The 21,139-nt window shown below is 38.1% G+C and overlaps 3 protein-coding genes across 3 annotated transcripts; all 3 read left to right on the forward strand.

The window, feature by feature from the left end:
* Positions 1–1,686: 1,686 nt before the first annotated feature.
* On the forward strand, positions 1,687–4,376 carry LOC107785441 (GDSL esterase/lipase At4g16230-like). Its single transcript, XM_016606747.2, has 5 exons — positions 1,687–2,267; positions 2,361–2,488; positions 2,951–3,196; positions 3,290–3,545; positions 4,011–4,376. The coding sequence occupies exons 1-5, from the start codon at positions 2,033–2,035 to the stop codon at positions 4,235–4,237; spliced, it is 1,092 nt and encodes a 363-aa protein (XP_016462233.2). The 5' UTR covers positions 1,687–2,032; the 3' UTR covers positions 4,238–4,376.
* A 5,069-nt stretch (positions 4,377–9,445) lies between these two features.
* Positions 9,446–10,442, forward strand: LOC107785439 (uncharacterized). The gene has a single exon (XM_016606745.2). The coding sequence runs from the start codon at positions 9,446–9,448 to the stop codon at positions 10,367–10,369; it is 924 nt and encodes a 307-aa protein (XP_016462231.2). The 3' UTR covers positions 10,370–10,442.
* Positions 10,443–12,351: 1,909 nt separating this feature from the next.
* On the forward strand, positions 12,352–13,775 carry LOC107785442 (uncharacterized). Its single transcript, XM_016606748.2, has one exon. It carries the CDS (start codon positions 12,558–12,560, stop codon positions 13,554–13,556), a length of 999 nt encoding a protein of 332 aa, XP_016462234.2. The 5' UTR covers positions 12,352–12,557; the 3' UTR covers positions 13,557–13,775.
* The last annotated feature ends 7,364 nt before the right edge of the window (positions 13,776–21,139 follow it).

A 21,139-nucleotide genomic window follows, 5' to 3' on the forward strand; every position in this document is an offset into this window, starting at 1 on the left:
GTTAAGTTGGTACTCGGTTTAATAAGGCACCGGGTGCCCGTCGCGGCCCTTCGGTTTGGGTCGTGACAGAAGTCCACCATTGAAGGCCATTTAAAGCTTTGCTTTTGAAAATAGGATTTTTTGAGTTTGTTAGTTGTTTGGATTCAGCGTTGTTCCAATTGATTGAAAATATCAAAAGGAGTTCAAAATTTAAATTTGAAGTGATTTGGAGTAGATTTGAGCAAGATTTGAGTTGAATTTTAGAAAAGACGCAAGGAACAAGATGAAATCAGTTTTTTGTATAATTATGTATAATCTTGTATAATAGTGTATATGAGTGTATAAACACATCTTATACACCTTTATACAAGGGTCTGTAGACGAACTTCTTCCACGATTTTCAGTTGCAATTCTTGTTCAAAATCAATCCAAATGTCCATTAAATGACTTCAAATTTTATATACAACCTCCTTATACTATTTCTAATAAGTCTAGATAACACCCACTCCAAATTTCTCACAAAATCAAATTCGAAATTTAAACCCACATGTTTAAGCTTGTTAAAAAATTAATTTTCACCATCCAAATGGATTTGGTTTGTTGAACTAATATTTGAGTCACAGTTACTGATTCGAAAATTAACTTAAAAGCTTGAGCAATCTTTTTTAAAAATTAAATAGTAATTTTTAGTACCTATTGGAGTTGAATGTTGAATCTTAGCCTATTATTTTTGGGCTAGTTGGTTGTAAATTGAAATATGGGCTATAAAATTGAAAAATAGGGAGCTCAGATGTTCTTATGTAAAATTTTCTCCATTATATTCTGTAGGTGGACCATTTTGAAGGTTTTTTTCAGCTGACACACGCTTCCAAGCGAGTTACTATACATGTTATGTCATGTAAGTAATTATGGGGTTAAAATATGAAGGGTAATATAGTTTAGGGGGTTTTGGAGTCACCGAATAATTTAAATAGAAAACTGATAAAAACATAATAGTTTAAGGAGTTTTTGGGTCTTAACTATTAACTCTTAAATTTAGGGTTAGATAAATGTGAACAAAAAGTATAATGATGATCAAATAGATACTTTCACCATTTTGCGAAAGTGATAATGTGAAGCTCTATTTAAAATGAACATTAAGCATATGCCTCAGAGATTCATACCAAGTTGCTTAAACGGTATCGATCCACTTGACTTAATGCAGTTGTACAAAATGAAGACATTTTTCTCTTAAGATTTTCAAGATTCTGCTGTTAATAATAATTGTACGAATAAAAAACATGAGTTGGTGTCAACTTGGTGGAATTTGTAAGTCAAAAGTATTACTATCCATACTGTAAAATTAAGTGACTGCATTCAATTGCACGTAGTGTGCCATCCAATTGGTTCAGAATCTGAAGGTTGGCAGTTGCATAATTTATTTTCTTACCACCAACAAAAATTATGAATTTCCGAACTTGGACAGAAATCCACTAGTAGAAGTAATATTTATTGGTTCTGTTTCTCTTTTGGGGATTGCATTCTGGCTCAAGATTGGCTCCAACATATCAGAAATTTCTCTGATTGGTAGTGCTGATTCTGCTAGGCATTTAATGAGGAAACGCTTTCCATTTTTCTTCTCCACCAACTTTCACACTAAGCTAGTTATATCTATTTGAAGCTCTGTTTTCTCTACTTTTATCATAATGTTGAGTTAAGCCTAGAATGTCCCTTTTCAGTTAATTCGTCCCCAACTATGACCAAATGTCTCTTGAAGCTTCCCTTAATTTAATTCTTTATTTCTAGCCCATCCTAATTTCATAGGTTTAGTTTTAATATATGAGCTATAAGCTGCTCTTCTTTTAATTGTTTGCTGGCCCATCCTAAGTTCATAAGTAATATAGTGACTATAGTCATGTCCACTGAAATTGTGAGCTAAAAGCTTATTTGCTTTTAATTCTCTGCAATTTTTCCTCTTTCTATTGGTGGGTGTGTGTGTGTCTTTGATTTGCCTTGTTGGTCCATTAAACAGAACTTGCTTTCTCCTACTGAAAGAAGCCTCCACATTCTTGAAATGGGAAATCCATCATATTATAGGTTGGCCATTTTGGGAGTTTTGCTTCAGAACTTGACCATCTGTTTGGCAGAAAATGTCCCTGCTAATTTTGTCTTTGGAGATTCATTGGTTGATGTGGGTAACAATAACTATATTACTTCTCTTTCAAAAGCAAATTTCTTCCCAAATGGTATTGATTTTGGTGCCCCAACGGGAAGATATACAAATGGAAGAACTATAGTGGACATTTTAGGCAAGTTTAATCTTGCTCAAAATCTCTCCCTTTATTTAGTAGTAGTATTTTCTTCTTCTTATTTTGGATGATTTTATTTGAATGGATTTGCAGGTGAGGAAGTGGGGTTTAATTTGACTCCTCCATACTTAGCACCAACAACATGTGGACCAGTGATTCTGCAAGGTGTCAATTATGCTTCTGGAGGAGGAGGCATTCTTAATGAATCTGGCCAAATTTTTGTAAGTCCTTAATTTTCCCCGATTTTCTATTGGTTGTTTAGCTTCGAATTTTTCCTTATTATTCTCAATGCTTTTGTATACCTCTGTATCTAACACTTGCAAAACGTGCGTTTTGAAATGTTAGGCATGTATTGTTTAATTGAATGGCCGTTTGATTCAAGGGATTATGTGGGTTATTTCCGTATAAGGGATTAAATTTATTTGTATTTGATTGGAGGTATTATTTTATATCAAAATCTTGGTATAACTTATCTCGCAATACAAGAATATGTAAAAAAATTGTTTTGTGAAGAATCTGCATTGAGTAGTCATATAATCATGTTAGGTCTGTTATGCACGAGTATGTCAAGTCAAAAGGAGGATTATGTAATCAGATGGGAGTGCTCCAAGATTTGTTTTTATTTTTGTGTGTTTTATTGGATATTGATTAAAATGGGGTTTTTTTTTTCTAAATATTGGTAGGGTGGAAGGATCAACATGGATGCTCAATTAGACAATTTTGCAAATACTAGACAGGACATAATCACAAGAATAGGAGAGCCAGCGGCGATAAAGTTGATTGAGAATTCACTCTTCTCAGTAACTATGGGATCAAATGACCTCATTAACAATTATCTCACGCCTGTTCTCTCCACAGCTGAGCAACTAACTGTACCTCCTATGAAATTTGTGGGAGCAGTGATATCCAAATACAGAATTCAACTAACGGTAAATTGTGAATTTATTAATGTTGACTACTACAAGTGCTATAACACAAAGTAGAATGCTGACATGATGATTCTTGTTCAAAACCATATGCAGAGACTTTATAATTTGGGTGCCAGGAAAGTAATAGTGGTGAATGTTGGGCCTATTGGGTGTATCCCCTACCAAAGGGAAATAAATCTATCAGCTGGAGATAACTGCGTAAATTTCCCAAATGTGCTTGCGCAATTATACAACACCCAATTGAGAGGGCTTGTGAGTGAACTAAATTCCAAACTTACTGGATCAAAGTTTGTCTATGCAGATGCCTACGGAATCGTCCAAGACATCATTCAGAATTACTCATCTTATGGTGAGTTCTACTATCAAAGATTAATTAGAAACCCCTATGTTTTATCGTGTCTTCCATAATATGTGGATCGTGAAATCAGGCCTGCCCTAGGTAAAACACCTACTCGCACCAAGTCCCGATGCACTAAGCTCCCGCTATACGCGGGGTCCGGGGAAGGAAAGAACCAAAAGGGTTTATTGTACGTAGCCTAACCCTGCATTTGTGCAAGAGGCTGTATCCCCGGCTTGCACCAAGTGAATGCACTTAAAACTGAAGTAATGTTCTAGCATAGGGCATGACTTGAACACTAGCTCATTTATTAGTTTGGTGCAGCACGTGACCCCAACTAGGCTGAAGTGATTTAATTAGACAACAGAATAGTTTTACCCAAACTCTAGCCCCATTTCTCCGGAGATATCAAGATATTAGGTCATAATTTTCAAGATTCAGGTAATATAATTTGATGGTGGATATTGTTATATGTAGGATTTGAGAATGCAGATTCAGCTTGCTGTTCTGGTGGTGGAAGATTTGGGGGAATAATTCCATGTGGTCCTTCATCTAAAATATGTGCAAATAGAAGCAAGTTTGTGTTCTGGGATCCATACCATCCAACTGATGCAGCTAATGTCATCATAGCAAAACGCCTGCTGGACGGAAACTCTCCTGATATTTCGCCTATGAATGTCAGGCAGCTCCTTGCATCCTCCTAATTTCAAAATGACTACGTTATTTTGTTTCTCTATATTCATAGGGAATTAAACACTTATACAGAGGAAAATTCGTCATGCACTGTACTGGTCTACTGCCAAATAAGTAGTGAATGAAATTATTTATGATTTTTCTCTTACATATCTTTTGTATTCTGCTTTCACATAGTACCCGTAATTACTAATAAAGTATAGAAAATGTCAAATGAGAAGGCAAGGCAGTGATCATAAGACCACCAAAATTTTGCATTTGTGATACTTGCTAGATTCGGATGGTAGCCTATTGAGCATTACACGATTTTGCAGACAAATTGTTTTAACTAACTGATTCCGGCCAATGAAATGTTCAAACTTTTGACAATCAGATGAAGGAGATGCCGTGCAAACATGACTAGTCTGTAATGATCCAGCCGGTTGTGTTGAACATTTGTATTCCGTTCAATGGTTTGAGGTCATGAGTAGCTTCATGTGGTGTATATTGACTTATGTGTATCATCGATTTTAGTTTTCGAGTGATTCGGGATTGATTTGGAAGAATGATTCTCAATTTTGAAGCTTTAAGTTGAAAGGGTTAATCGAGTTTGACTTTTGTGAAATTAACATTGGATCGGAGTTTTTATGATTTCATTAGGTCCGGATGGATGGTGATTTTGGACGCCCGGATTTGTATTTAGATATTTCTAGAAGGTTTTGGCACTATTTCGCGAAAGTTGGCAATTTGAAGGTCAAGAAAGTTCAAAGGTTTGACCAGGAGTTGACTTCGGAGTTATTGGGCTCGGATTGTTATTCCGGAAGTTGGAATATGTTCGTTGTGTCATTTGAAACTTGTGTGCAATATTTGAGCTGGTTTCGAGTTGTTTAGAGGTGTTCAGTGTAAGTTTGAAATTTGAAAATTTGAAAAAATCACCTCTTACTAAGTCTAGGGTTCAAAATATGAAAGAATGAGCTAAAATCCCGAAATTCCAAATCTTAACCTAGTTGCAGATATTGCATTTACGACAAAAAATCTGCAATGCGACCACAGGTTCAAAACTGTGGGCTCGCAATTGCGACCAGAAGTTCGCAAATGAGGTAGTTCGCAATTGCAACAAAAAGTTTGCAATTGTTTAGTACCAGAACCAGCAATTCCAAACTTCACCGAAATGATCCTAAACCACCCCGAAATTCATCTGGAACCTCCCGAACACAAACCATATATGCATTTCAATCATAAAACACGCTATGGGCCTTATTGCACACTCAAAATACTGAAAAGAGGTCGTCTTGACCCGATATTGACCATGGTCAATGTTACACCCCATGTTTTCGTACATGAGGGTATTCGTAAGTCAATTGATGCAAGCTCAGAAATGAAATCAACTTTGAAAGTACATAAAGTAAGTTAATCATGTTACAATGGAGGTTAAAAATATTTAAGATCATGAATACCAAGTACCAAGAGGGTTTGAAGGCTTAGAACCTAAATGAATTGAAGAAAATAGGTTTCGTCGAAAGTCGACAAGTTGGGAATATTGTAACATGTACTTTTGCGGCGAGAATACAGTATTTAAAATTATAAGGAGATTATTTTATGAGTTATTTTAGTCGTATGATAAACGTGTGTTATGATTTGAAGTCAAGCGAGTTGTGGAACAAAAGTTGAAAAAGGTCATCACAAGTTACATTGATAAATGTGTTGAAACTTAGGTCAAATATAACTGCGATTTTATCCCAATATACTTAGAGTTATAGGGTGTTCCACCCATTAAATTGAATCTCTATGAGTCTATTTTCTCACGTATTAAATTGTTTATAAATACAATATCGGAGTAGAGAGATATATGCAATTTTGCGAGACTGCGCAGGATGCTAGGTGACAAGTAGGTGTGTCACCTACTTGGTTAAATGAGAATCCAAAAAGAGGCAATTTCGGGTCAGCCAAATAACCCATTTAAGGGCTTATCTCCTGAAATATAAACTTCATTATATATCATAAATAACCAGACCTCAACCCCTGCAAACTTCTTCCCAAAAATTACCTACAAACCCTAATTGATTTTCTCTTCCTTTCAAGTTCTAATTGGGAGTAAAACCTAGAGTTTGAAGAACCAAGATAAGGGCTGAGTTATCCAATAAATATGGTAAGTTTACTGCTCTCTTTCATCCATTTTTTCTGTTGTAAGTTCATGGTATGTCGTTCTATACTTGTAAGAACTCACGGGATGGTGATTGGAAGCCATGAGTTCGAGTTATTCACTTGTAGCGGATTGTTTTGTGGATTATTTTGTGTTGCTGTTGGGCTGCGTGTTTTACTACTATTTTGTGGAGTTTTGGAGGAGGAAGGTTGTGGAGAAACACCATATAGATGTAGGGTGATGGGCTTGTCGTTTGTCGTAACATTTCCGGGTCGTTTGACACTAGTACGGTGGTCGTTTTGTGTATGAAAAGGTTGGAGTGTATTGGGCTGTTTTGTAGTATTTGATGGTGTAATATAAGGTTGGAAAATAATGTATATATGTTTTTATTGTGTTGTTGGAGTTATCTTGAATTTGGAGGAAGTAAGGATTATAGGGGAGATGCTGCCCGTTTTTATACAAAATAAGCTTGTCGTCCATTGTGCGATAGTTATACCTATCATAACTTGATTATAGTATTATTATCATTGTTGTAGATTAAGGTGCGAAGAGGCGAGTTCAACTTGGTGATTGGAAAGATTGTGATAAAGTATGTTAAGGCACTTACTTATTTTTTTTGGCATGATCTAAAGCGATAGGAACATAAACGATACGCTAATTCATAACGGATCTACTCCTAGGAACTAAGGTTGTTCATGTTGTTCTTTTCTTATAAAATTATTCTAAGCAAGTGTGTATGACCTTAAATCCTACTGAGGTTCATATTGAGGGTATGGATGTCCATAATGTTAACTAAAGGTGCAACGACCTTAAGTCACTTCGAAAGGTTTAGAACGTGATTCCATGAGTCAAGCATGCATTATATATAGTATATATTTTACTCTACCAAGCCGCGCTATAGTCGGTCGGGTACGACACTTATTGTGCAACCACTGATCAGTTGGGTTTAACGAGCTCCACGTGGCCGGGTACGATTCTACCAAGCCTTATGACGGCCCGGTACATTTTTACCGAGTCCTCTTTGAGGCCGGGTACGATATGATGATGATGACGCCCACAGAGTCAAATATTTTTTAAAGTTTATGTATATATATGTATTATGTGTTTCATATCAGTAGCCCCCAGAGGCACTCAGATGTTACAGATTGTATCTCCTCTATCTCTCTTTATATTACTGTTCTTGTTTATGCTTTCCTGCCTTACATACTCGGTACTTTATTTGTAGTGACGTCCTTTTTGCCTGGGGACACTGCGTTTCATGCCCGCAGGTCCCGATTGATAGGTTGACAGTCCTCCAAGTAGGCTATCAGCTCAGCGGAAGTATTAGTACACTCCACTTGTTCCGGAGTTGCCTATTTGGTCAGTATGCTTTGGATATGTATTGATTGGTATGGCGGGGCCCTGTCCCGACCTTTATGTTGTGTATGTACTCTTAGAGGCTTGTAAACAGATGTCATGTATATGAAAATTGTATGGCCTTGTCGGCCCATGTTCAGTGTATGAGTGATCATTTTGGTCTTATTTGCACGTATTTCACATGTATAAGTTCTTATGTCTAGCGTTAACTTATGTTTTATTCTGTTTATCTCATGACGACCCTTTTGGGACATTTACCCATGATAGTACGATAAGAAAGATATGTTATGTTGGTACCCGGTTGAGTAAGGTATCGGGTGTCCGTCGTAGCCCTTTGGTTTGGGTCGTGACAGTCAAACTTCAAATTTCTTAACTTAACTAGTTTCTCCACCAATGATCCAAAAAATACCCACACCCCTTAGGACCCCGTCAAATCATACCAGCAAGTCCCAAAATATAACACGGACCTACTCGAGGCGTCAAATCCCACAACATAACATTAAAACCACAAATGACACCTCAGCACAAACCGTACGAGAGGGTAAAATTTCATTTATTTAATCCTATTTTCAGTAATCATGACCTTTTGAATCTATCTTTTTCCCTTCTCAGCAGCTCATACTTCAGGGTAGCTGCATCGACTATATAGATTGTATCTTTAAGCAGTGCACTCATGGTTGTGGGAAGAACACTAGAGTGATAATCTTGTCTCTATTACAAATCGGGAACTTTGTAGCTGAATCTCTTCTAATACCCTGTTTATGTATTTGTGTCAATTTACTTGTAAAAAAATCTCATTGTTTCTTTGCTGAAAGGCTACATGTGATATAACTGTCAAGCACGAGATCCTTTTACCAATTATAATTGCTGTCTACTTTCTATACAGCCGCCTCATTGTTATTTTACCTGGCTCCAGATCGAGGCCAATGCTATATGCAATGCAACTATTCATGTTGCATCCTCTAATGGTCATATTAACCCCGTTAAAGCATTATTACTCCCTTTAGCTCGATAGAAAATGTGAAGCAATACCTTTCTGTTTGACATTTGTAATTAGGGGTTGCAAAATGGTTAAAAGAAAACAGTTAACCACCCATATATATTATCCACTAGAAAATGGGTTGGATAATGAAGTTTTTAAAAACGGGTTAAATACGGATAAGAAACATATTATCCATTTAGAAAATGGATAACCAATGGGTAACCAATTGATATTCAATAGGTCTAACTTTTACATTTGTAAAGCCTCAAATTGGGGGTTCCTCAAGTTAGGGAGACTAAAAATTCTCTCAAAAGTGATCATATGCAAGAAGTCATGGATAATATGGTTAACCATATTATCCACCGGCTAATCCGTTTTTATCCGTATTAAAAATGGGTCGGATTGGATAATTGATCCATTTTTCATTACCCGTTCTTTTCTCTTTATAAAGAAATAAGAACAGCTAAGCTGAGAATTGTTATCAGGTTGCCAGCATACCAGATGTTTGTGACAGGTTCAGACTATTAGTATGTTAATTAGGTAATCCAATAAATTGACTTTTTAAGGTACCAGACATGAAGCCAAATGGATGGGAAGTTCAACTACATAGGTCCTTACGTAACAAACAAAATCTTTAAACTAATGTTTTGCTTGCACTAAAAACCTATATATAGCAATAGACTTAAAGCCAATAACACATATCTGAGTTTCATTGATTCTATAAGCATTCTTCTTTAAGCTTCTAGGATTTGCAGAAAAATGGCTCACCATTACCAGCTATCCTCCCTCTTACTGCTTGCATTTCTCAACTTGTGTTTCATCCATGGCCCGATAACTGGAGCAACTGCACGTCGTCTTCTAGAGATGCCCCTCCCCGAGATTCCTAAACCAGAGTTCCCTAAAGTTCCAACCTTGCCAAAGCTTGAGATCCCAACTGTGCCGAAGCCTGAGCTTCCAACCATACCAAAGCCTGAAATACCAGCTGTTCCAAAGCCAGAGATTCCTATTATCCCAAAACCTGAAGTAACAACTGTGCCAAAGCCCGAGCTACCATCTATCCCGAAGCCTGAGTTACCAACGTTACCAAAGCCTGAGATCCCAGCTGTGCCCAAGCCTAAGTTACCAGTTGCCCCAAAACCTGAGCTTCCTGCTGTGTCAAAGCCTGAGATCCCAGCAATGCCAAAACCCGAGCTTCCTCCCCTAAAAAAGCCAGAAATCCCAACAGTGCCAAAGACTGAGGTTCCTCCAGCTATGAAAAAGCCTGAAGTTCCAGCTTTGCCAAAGCCCGAGGTACCAATTGTGCCAAAGCCAGAAATCCCAACAGTGCCAAAGACCGAGGTTCCTCCAGCTGTGAAAAAGCCTGAAGTTCCAGCTTTGCCAAAGCCCGAGGTACCAATTGTGCCAAAGCCAGAAATCCCAACAGTGCCAAAGACCGAGGTTCCTCCAGCTGTGAAAAAGCCTGAAGTTCCAGCTTTGCCAAAGCCCGAGGTACCAATTGTGCCAAAGCCAGAAATCCCGGAACTACCAAAGACAAAAATCCCGGAGCTACCAAAGCCAAAACTACCAGAGCTTCCAAAGCTAGAAGTCCCAGCTATGCCAAAGCCTGAAATCCCAGAACTGCCTAAACCAAAAGAGATATCTTTTCCTTCACTTTCTCCACCACACAAACCCGCTACTCCTTGAGTAATTATAATACTGTTCACTCTATTAGAAGGTACCCAACTGTGTTTTGAGATTTCCATCTTGGTCCATGAAGTTTGCTGCGTGGACATGACATGGAGATAGTTTGGCACAACATATTGGATACTTTCTCTAGGGAGTAGAAATTATGATTCTTTTATAATATTTGTATTGGATGTACCATGTTTATCGTGTCATTATATACTATATGAGTGTTTTATGAACTTTTTATACAGTGTTATAAAGCTATAATCTATGTCACTTTCTAGAGTCACTTTTATTTAGTTCCTACCGTTGGCTATCTGATTTTGCTCAATCGTTTTCCCCCCTACTCCCCTTCGTTTATTTAAAACCTATTACCACTTTCTTCCTTCACAAAGAGATGGAAAGGATGATTTAACATATTTAAGCGCCGGTAGAATAATCAGTGATCTCAAATGCAAGAACTAAAGTGAATATTCAAGCATTTGTTGCTTTCTGTCTCATTCATCCTAATGCACAACGGATTCAGTTACCACAATTTTGCATGCTCTAAAAGAAACATAAAAGACAATGGGGATACCTGGTTTCTCTCAAGAGGGAGATTGTGCTTGTGGAGCAATGGATAGTTATGGACATATGAACTAGCTAAAATTTCTCTAACACATTCCTTATTACAAAAAAATCTCTTAACACTTTATTGTGCGACTATCTCATCTAATATTCAAGTTATTCCCCAACATTATGGAAATTTTTTTAATAATAGGTGGTGGTTTGTTTTGAATCTAGGACTCTATCTGCTCTAATTCATGTTGAATTGTGACTATTTCATCTAAAAACATAAATTGTTAGGAAGGGTACATTTTCATTTACTTAATCAAATCTTCAATAATTGTGACCTTTTGAATTATCTTTTTTTTTTCCTTTTTCATATCTCCAGCACTAAACCAATATACATATTTCTATTTCTAGTAAACAATCAATCTCTTTCGGTGAACTTCCTAACCTTTCCCACGGATTAAAGACAAAAGCTGAAGCAGAGCTCAGACGATCAGGGTAGCTACAACGACTATATATATATAGACTGTACCTTTGAGCAGTACACTCATGGTTATGAGAAGAACTCTAGAGTGTATAATGTTGTCTCCATTAGAAATCGGGAACTGTGTAGCTGAATCTCTTCTAATACCCTGTTTATGTTTTTGTCTGAATTTACTTGTATTAACAATCTCATTGTTTCTTTGATCAAAGGCTGAATGTGATATAACTGTCAAGCGCGAGATCCGTTTACTAATTGTAAAAGAACCTTCTGCCGTCTGCTTTCTGTACTGCTGCCTCATTGTTATTTTACCTGGCTCAATATCGAAACCAATGCTATAGTATATGCAATGCAACTATTCACGAGTCTGGATTTGATATGCTATTGTTTCAGCTATTGTCTATTTTCATTTCCTGGAAAATCGTATAAACTGTCAAAAGTCTATCATTTGAATTTTGAACCAAAAGAATAATCGGATTATGCTAAGTCTACGCCATTGTGGTAAGTTTGTACTCTGTAAAACCAAGTTCCTTTTTCCCTCTGTTTTAATCCGTTAGGCTTGAGTGTCATTCTTTTGCCTACCTTTGTACTTACAATTCTAATATTAGCTAGTTTAGAAAATAGAATAACGGGTAATATGTGACTAATGAGGTAAGTTTACCATTTTCCCCACTTCTGGTCGTCCATTTCATCATGTTTGCATCCTCTAATGGTCATATTAACCGTTAAAACATTACTCCCTTGAGAAGCAATACCTTTTTGTTTGACATTTGTAATTTCTGTCAATTTCCTCAGGTGATAGAGCCATTAGGTACATACCAAAATGAAGATTTACAGTAAATGTGAAACAATGACTTTTCTCTTTCTAGAGAAATAAGTACAGCTAAACTGGGAATTGGTATCAGGTTGCCAGCATACCATATATTTGTGACAGGTTCAGACTTTTAATATGTTATTAGGTAATCCACATTGACTTTTTGAGGTACCAGAGATTAAGCCAAGTGGATGAGAAGTTCAACTACTTATTAGGTCCTTACGTAACAAACAAAATCATGAAGCAATTGCTGCATGCATTTTAAAACCTATATATAGCAATAGACTTAAAGCCAATAACACATCCCAGTTTCATTAACTCTACACTTTCTTCTTCAAGCTTCTAGGATCTGCAGAAAAATGGCTCACCATTACCAGCTATCCTCCCTCTTACTACTTGCATTTCTCAACTTGTGCTTCATGCATGGCCCCATAATTGGTGCAACTGCACGGCGCCTACTAGAGACACCCCTCCCTGAGATTCCTAAACCAGAATTACCAAAAGTTCCAACCTTGCCAAAGCCTGAGATCCCAACTGTGCCGAAACCTGAGATTCCAGCCATACCAAAGCCTGAGATCCCAACTGTGCCGAAACCTGAGCTTCCAACCATCCCAAAGCCTGAAATACCAGCTGTCCCAAAGCCTGAAATGCCAGCTGTCCCAAAGCCTGAGATTCCTATTATGCCAAAACCTGAAGTACCAACTGTGCCAAAGCCCGAGCTACCATCCATCCCGAAGCCTGAGTTACCAACTATGCCAAAGCCTGAAGTACCAATTGTGCCAAAGGCCAAGCTACCAACTGTCCCAAAGCCTGAGTTACCAACTTTACCAAAGCCTGAAGTACCAACTGTGCCAAAGTCTGAGCTACCAACCATCCAAAAGCCTGAAGTACCAACTGTGCCAAAGCCTGAGCTACCAACCATCCAAAAACCTGAGTTACCAACTTTGCCAAAGCCTGAAGTACCTACTATGCCTAAGCCCGAGATACCAGCTGCCCCAAAGCCTCCAACTTTGCCAAAGCATGAGATCCCAGCTGTGCCAAAACCCGAGCTTCCTGCTATGCCAAAGCCTGAAATTCCAGCAATGCCAAAACCCGAGTTTCCTCCCTTGAAAAAGCCAGAAATCCCAGCAGTGCCAAAGACGGAGGTTCCTCCAACTATAAGAAAGCCTGAAGTTCCAGCTTTGCCAAAACCAGAAATCCCAGAGCTGCCAAAGCCAAAACTCCCAGAGCTTCCAAAGCCTAAAATCCCCGAACTTCCTAAACCAGAAGTTCCAGCTATGCCAAAGCCTAAAATCCCCGAACTGCCTAAACTAACTTTTCCTTCACTTTCTCCATCATACAAACCCTCTACTCCTTGAGTAATTACGTTCACTCTATTAAAAAGTACCCAAATTGAAGCTTTGAGATTGCTATCTCAGTCTATGAAGTTTGCTGCATGGGCCATGACGTGGAGAAAGTTTGGAAGAGCATACTGGATACTTTCTGCTAGGTGTAGAATATGAATTCATTTGTCGTATTTGATGTGCCATGTTTCGCCGGTCATTATATTGTATACGAGTGTTTTATGTTCTTTTTATATAAAGATATGATCTATTTCACAGTTTGGACTTACTTTGATTTAGTTCCTTTCGTTGGCCATCTCTGATTTCAATCATTGTTTGTCTGACTTTTCCCACTTCTGTTTTTCTCTAACCTATACTTTTTTCCATTCTCATTTGACATTATGATGTATTTTAGAACTAAACCGGAGATTTAGGATGTGTTTGGTATAACGGAAAATGTTATTCAAGAAAATATTTTTTTGGAAAACAAGTAGTAATCTTATTCATTTTCCGGTATTTGATATACAAATTAAGGAAAATAACGTTTCAAGAGTATTCATAATTAATTTAGATACAATAAATATGAAGCCATAAATTTTCGAACCAACAACCTTCTGAGCCTACAAATTTCATAAACTTCCGAACCGCTAAACTTTCGAAACTGCGAACTTTCGAACCCGTAAATTTTATAAATATTTCTAAACCCGTAAACATCCAAACACATAAACCTCCAAACTCATAACTTTGGAACTTGTAAAATTTCGAACCTATAATCCGAAAGATGAAAAAAGTAAAACTGAAAATATATTAAAAAAATATTTTTTCCGGGGGGAGGGGGGATGGGGGTTTGGCGGGGTGGGGGTGGTGCAAAAAAAAAACGAAAAATAGAAATTTGAAATTTAAAAAAAAAAAAAAAATTGCACGCACGAAGGGGGTGGGATAGCAGGGTGTGTGGTGACGGAAAAAAAACTGAAATTTAAAAAAAAAAGAGCCTTTTGGAGAGGGGGTTGGGTGCGTAGGGGGGAAGGTTGAGAAGGAGTTTTGGAAAATGTTTTTCCTTGTGTTGATAAGGAAAACATTTTACTCCAATGGGTTCAAAAGGAAAATATTTTTCAAAACATTTAAGCCAACCAAACATGAAAAAATTGGAAAATATTTTTCGGAAAATATTTACTTCGTACCAAACACACCATTAGTCTTTTGTTGCTTTCTTTTTTTCATCCTGATGCACATTGGATTCAGTTACCGCAATTTCACATTTCTCTAAAAGAAAGATTAGAAACAATATTGGGGTACGTACTTGGTTCTTCTCAAGAGGGAGGGTTGTGTTTGTTGACTGATTGATAGCTTGGTACATTTGAACTAACAAAAAAAAAAGCATAAGAAACCAAAGAATTTGATCTTTCTTTATGCTCAGAATTCTGCAATAGGAAAGTTTCTATTTCCAGGAATAAATTAATCAATCGGTATTTGATGGTCAAATCTCTATAAGAATTAGGAATTCTGGTGATTGAGACTTCCCTTGTCTTTTATTTGTTCATTGATATTAAATTTGCATTACTGCAAATCCCTTATGTTTTCAGTGTTGACAGCAAAAATATGATAAAACTTGCAAGTGTGAGCTTCGCCAATTTTCTTATTGTGCCGATTATCCTTCAATTCCCAAGTTACTTCGAGGCTCCGTTCGTACTAGGACGTCTCAGAAATGTTACTAGCATTAGCATCCAAAGGTGTGGCCTAGTGGTCAATGAAATGAGTGAGAACCATAAGATCTTAGGTTCAAATCCCAATGGATGCAAAAAAACACTAGGTGATTGTCACACCTCCTTTTTTCACTTACACCACGTAAGGGAGTATAAAAGAATTTTTCCAATTAAAAGACAATCGAAACGGGATTTATATTAAGAAATTCAGAGTTGCCACTTGGGAGATTTATGGTGTCCCAAGTCGCCGGTTCGAATCCCGAGTCGAGGAAAAGGTTGACTCTGTAATACAGTCCGCGAACCAGAAATCCGGGTAAGGAATTCTGTTAACCCGGGAGAAGGTGTTAGGCATTCCCGAGTTCCGTGGTTCTAGCACGGTCTCCTAACTGCTATATTCAGCTTATTTATCTGATTTTAATCAATTATGAAACTATGTGCCGATTTTAGCTTTTTAACCGCTTTTATTCAATTTTTAAGGAAGATTGAACGTCGTTCAAAACATGTCTTTGGATCGCACTACATGAAATGCACCGCAATCCGCGACATATTTTATTCAACGTTGTTGGGATTTGGATTTGAGTCACATGAAATGCACACCCGAAATTAGTAATTAAAGAAAATCAATTTAAGGAACGCTCCTAAAGCAAACTACAAAATTCAATTTTCAATAGCAACATTTGTGAGAGCCACGTGTCACGGAAATTATTGTGGAAGGAACAAAATAAATTAGTATCGGAAACGTGGGCTAGTTTGTAGCCTTACTGACAGTTAGGCCAAACCAATTAGGCGAACAAAACAGTCATTGAGCCGGAGAGTTTTAAACTCGTGTGGCCCATTCATCAGTTACCATTACAGTAGCCTAAATATCAAGAGCTCTAATTGTTCGATTCATTTTAAAGCTTAAAATACCACTAATGTAACTCAAATAGCAACACAATCAGGATCCTAAAAGTTATTGATGCTTTAACAGAAATAAATATAAGCATGTATCACAACTAGTGAACAAATGGAATTAAGAACTCTAAATATATGGCTCTAGGACCAAAACATCTAAGCAAAATTTCAGCATAGACTCACATTCATAAAGAGAAAGAAGAAATTGCAGGGGATAAGATAAGCAACGAATCTAATCTTTTCATTTCTGAAACATAATTAGGCAAAAAATCTCCAAAACATGAAGCATGGGAATTTACCTCTAAACCAAAATTCAGAGAAGTCTTTCGAATGAACTGAGATCAGAACCGTTATCGACAAACTTGTACGACACCTCGGCTTCGCAGACGGACAACTCGGATGAACCTATATCGAGACTACTGTTTCATCGACTTTTCGAACACCACTCGTCACCTCCCTTTCACTCCTGATCTTTCACTGATGTTGCCCTCCCGTTGCAGCTATGTGTGTGTGTGTGTTGTAATGGGAAGCTACGACGATGGAGGGCTTTCTTGGTCAAGGAGGTATGTCATGGTTGAAGAAAGAATACAGAGAGGGATGAAGGGTGGTATGACGACGTGAGTAAGGAGATGTTGGTGGTCTTTTCAACTCGTTTTTTGGCGAACTCGTCACTGTTCTGTTGAAGAAGGCCGATCAGCAATGAAGGGGTCGTTTGTGTTGGTTGAAGAAGAAGCTTAGGTCCCTAAGGTTTTGGTGGTGTTCACTAGAGAAGAAGAAGAAAGCTAAGAGGCACTGTTTATGGCTGCTTCCTTGTTCATGGTTGCTCAAGGAAATTAAAACGAAAAGGGGGGTCTATTTTTGGTTCTCTGTTGCAGAAGAAGAACAATGGCAATGGGTCGTTTGGAGAAGACAACCCCGGGGGGGGGGGGGGGTCCTGCGCAGCTTTTCCTTTTTAGCTTTTTGTCCACGTCGTTTTCTGTTTTTGAAGAGAATTAAAACGGGGGGGGGAGGTCTTTTTATTTCGTTGGAGAAATTTCAGAACGGGGGAGGTTGAAGAAGATGACGTGAAGGGGGTCGGGGTCGTTCCGCGCAGCTTTCTTGTGTATTGTTTTGTTCGTTTCCCCCTTTCGTTTTTTGCTTTTATTTTATTTATATAGTCTAGGTTTTTGGTAGGGTTTTAGGTTAAGGGGTATGGGCCTAAGAATTATGGGCTTGGAAATTGTGTGCTAGGTCCAAAATTAGGCCTAAAGATGGGTTGCTCGAGCCCAATTTCTATTCTTTCGCTGCGAACGAGATTAATAATACGGGCCCATTTGTTAATTATTTCTACTATTCAAATAATTATTAAAATAAAACTAACCATTAAAACAAATCTATTTTTGGTATTTTCAAATATCATATTAAAATAAAAATATGATACTGTTTTTGCATATATTTTCTAAAGATTTGTTTAGATTAAAAATGACTACAAAACATTAATGAACCTATTTTTGTGATTTTTTGTTTTCTTTTAATAAAATTAAAGTAAAAGGGTCAAAATTACTTAAAATATCTATATTATGCCTAAATTAAATATTTTACGCTAATATATAAAAAATCTTGGGGAGGGTCAAAAATCACATGTCTACAACTGCCCATCTTTGACTGGAAACGTACAGAGTTTTCAGACAAAGACTGACTAGACAGGTTTTTGACCCGACCCTTATTTGGAGAGACTAAAGCTAAAAGAGAAGGGAGTATGACCGAGCCCTGGTATCTGGGCTGCCTACATATCCTTGGCTATAAAGGAATCAGGCCACGTGTAGTTCAGAGACGAGTGAGGTGATGGAGTATACCGAGGTGGAGAGCCGGTCGAGGTGCCGTTCCGTCGAGGTTCCGGTCCACAGTCCTGCTATTACATCAAAATCAAAATATGAAAAAGACTAGCTAAGCCTATCAACTACGAGTTACAAGATTCCTATTTATAAGTCTTCTGAAACTTGATCTTGAGTCTTGAATGGTTCTTCATGCAGACTTTAGATTTGAACCTTGGCGTTTGTTAGCTGCAGGTGCTAGCTCATTCTTCTACAGCTTTTGGGTCAGGACCGGACATGTAGTGCTTGTGACTTCCACCACGTCTTAAGAAATTCACATCTTTCATCAACTTCTACATTTGGATTCACTTCTTGCCTTTCTCTCTTTTCTTTATTGTGACTAACTTCTGTTGATCACCTCAAACTGTTGACTCGCACTCTTTCCGCGAGATTCTTTGGTTGCTGACTTGAATTGCAATTTGAGATGCTTTTCCTTTTCTTCAGGTAGACGCCTGACTGTTGAACTCGAACCATCTTCTCTTGTTACTTGACACTGTTTTCCTTTGCACCTTGAACCATTTTCCCTTGAAACTTGAACTGGCTTCCTTCGAAACTGCTTTCCCTTGAAACTCGAGTTGTCTTCCTTCGACACTGCTTTCCCTAGAAACTTAAGTTGTTTCCCCTTGTTCTCCAGGTGTGCGCCTGATTACAATAAAATAGATAAAACAAAGAAATTTTCTGCCCCAGTTTGCACTAGGAAGATTTGTGGGTTGTTAGCAAAATTGTAAACCACTTGTACTATTGATGCAGTGATGAAATTAAACTAAATAATAGACTAGGAAAACTATAAATTAAGCTTGACTAAAGTAAAAACTGACCCTATTCTCTAGGCAGGGCCCCTGACTGCTAACTTGAAATGTATTCCCTGCTCTCCAGGCGGGCTCCTGACCGCTGAACTTGACATATATTCCCTGCTCTCCAGGCGGGCTCCTGACTGCTAAACTTGAATGTATTCCTTTCTCTCCAGGCGGACTCCTGACTGCTAACTTGAAATGTATTCCCTGCTCTCCAGGCGGGCTCCTGACTTCAACAAAATAGACAAAACAAAGAAAATATTCTGCCCCGGTTTGGTGGCTGGGCACAGATGTAAGTGTAAAATGGATCACATTACCAAATATCAATAAGAACTTGAAAGCTAAAACTTGAATTGTACTCCCTTGTTCTCCAGGCGGGCTCCTGATTGCTGACTTGAAAGTATTCCCTGCTTTCCAGGTGGGCTCCTGACTTCAACTTGAAAGTGCTCCCTGCTCTCCAGGCGGGCTCCTGACTTCAAGATAGACAAAACAAAGAATTTGAAAGCTAAAGTTTAAATTGTACTCCCTTGTTCTTCAGGCGGGCTCCTGACTGCTGACTTGAAAGTATTCCCTGCTTTCCAGGCGGGCTCCTGACTTCAACTTAAAAGTGCTCCCTGCTCTCCAGGCGGGCTCCTGACTTCAAGATAGACAAAACAAAGAACATTTTCTGCCCCAGTTTGGTGGCTGGGGACAGATGTGATTGTAGAACTAAATCATATTACCAAGTATTACTAAGGATTTGAAAGCTAGGTCCCATTATTCAGGGGGGTCCTAACAACTCTTAACTAAACGACAATTTTAAATCTAAGTTATATCTTCTACATGTGTGACTTCTGCTAAATCTTGCTATCTAAGAGAATCTTTAAACTACTCCTCATTATCCAGGAAGGTCCTGAAAATCAAATGTCAAATTTTATCTTAAGGGTGACAACTTTCATGTCTGAATCGTACTACTCTACATCAGAGTTTACGCTAAATGTCATTATCTAATCGAAATTTTAAAGCAAAGTCCCATTATTCAGGAGGGTCCTGGAGACTCCTAATTAAATCCTATCTCGAACATGCAAACTTCTAAGCTAACTTATATTCTTTTGGGATACATTTATGCAAGATTATGTTATTTCTGAACTTCAAACTAGGTCTCATTTTCCAGGAGGGTTCTGAAAATTAAAAATCAAACCTGTTCGGTGACTGCCTTTCTTTATGGAGGGTTTCTCCGAAACATCCGATTTTCTGCCCCTGTTTCAATCAAAAATAAATCTTGTTAGTTTAAAATGTGGTGGTTGGTTTGTGGCCTTGACTTTGAGGGCGATTGCTCCTTCACTTCCTATGATAACTGATTTCCCCTCGAGGACCTTGCTTGCTTATGGACTAGCCACTTTCTTTGTCATCCTTATCACAGAAAATGCCCCCTTCTCCGTTCAGACCCAATTCCTTCTATCTGTTGCACTGCTCATGAACTGACATTTACCAACCTTTGTGTTTTACCGAAAATACCTTTGATCCGTCCACCTAACACCCTCCATCTGTTGCATCGTGCTCTTGTGTTGACATGTACTGCATCTTTGTGTTTCTCATGAATTCCAAAGCACGACAATTGCTACCCACTCATCGTGCATGTTGTTTTTCTTGACTTAAACCACTGGCCCTGGCCTTGAGGTCTATTGCTCCTTCACTTGCCACGATAACTTTGATTTATGCTAGGAGGACCTCGCTTGTCACTGATTAAACACCTTTTGTCGATCTTACCATAGAAAATACCTTTGATCCGTTCACCAAACCCTTCCATCTTGTTGCATTGTTTATGAATTGATATGTACAAAACCGTCATGTTTCACCGAAAATACCTTTGATCTGTTCACCTAACACCCTCCATCTGTTGCATTGTTCCTGAATTGATGTGTACCAAACCTTTGTATTTCATAAGGATCCCAAAGCATGTTGATTATTACCAGCTCAATGTGTTTGTTGTTCTTTCCTGACTTATGACATTTTGATGTACTGGCCAAAACCCGTTTTGTGCAATTGAAAAGCTGGTGGCAAATTTTGAAGTCATTTCTCACTTATTTTGACCCAACAGACTCAGGAAGAGGAAGTAAACAAGACAAAAGGAATAGAGTAATGGGCAAAGGAAAGAGATGATTCCTAACAAGAAAACTACAAAGTAGAAACCTATCAGATGTGGTTACCAACTCCAATGACCATGACATGCACATATTGATTAAGTGGCCTAATCTGTCAAACAAGTCTGATGTTCAACTCTTGTTATACCCCTGAACCATGAAACTGGACTTCAATGCTCCGATTATCCAATCTGATTCACAATCCTTATTCGACTTGTAGTGCCCGAAGGGTTTTCACCATCAAGCCTCTCT

This window comes from Nicotiana tabacum, chromosome 7 (assembly GCF_000715075.1).
Source record: "Nicotiana tabacum cultivar K326 chromosome 7, ASM71507v2, whole genome shotgun sequence".
NCBI lineage: Eukaryota > Viridiplantae > Streptophyta > Magnoliopsida > Solanales > Solanaceae > Nicotiana > Nicotiana tabacum.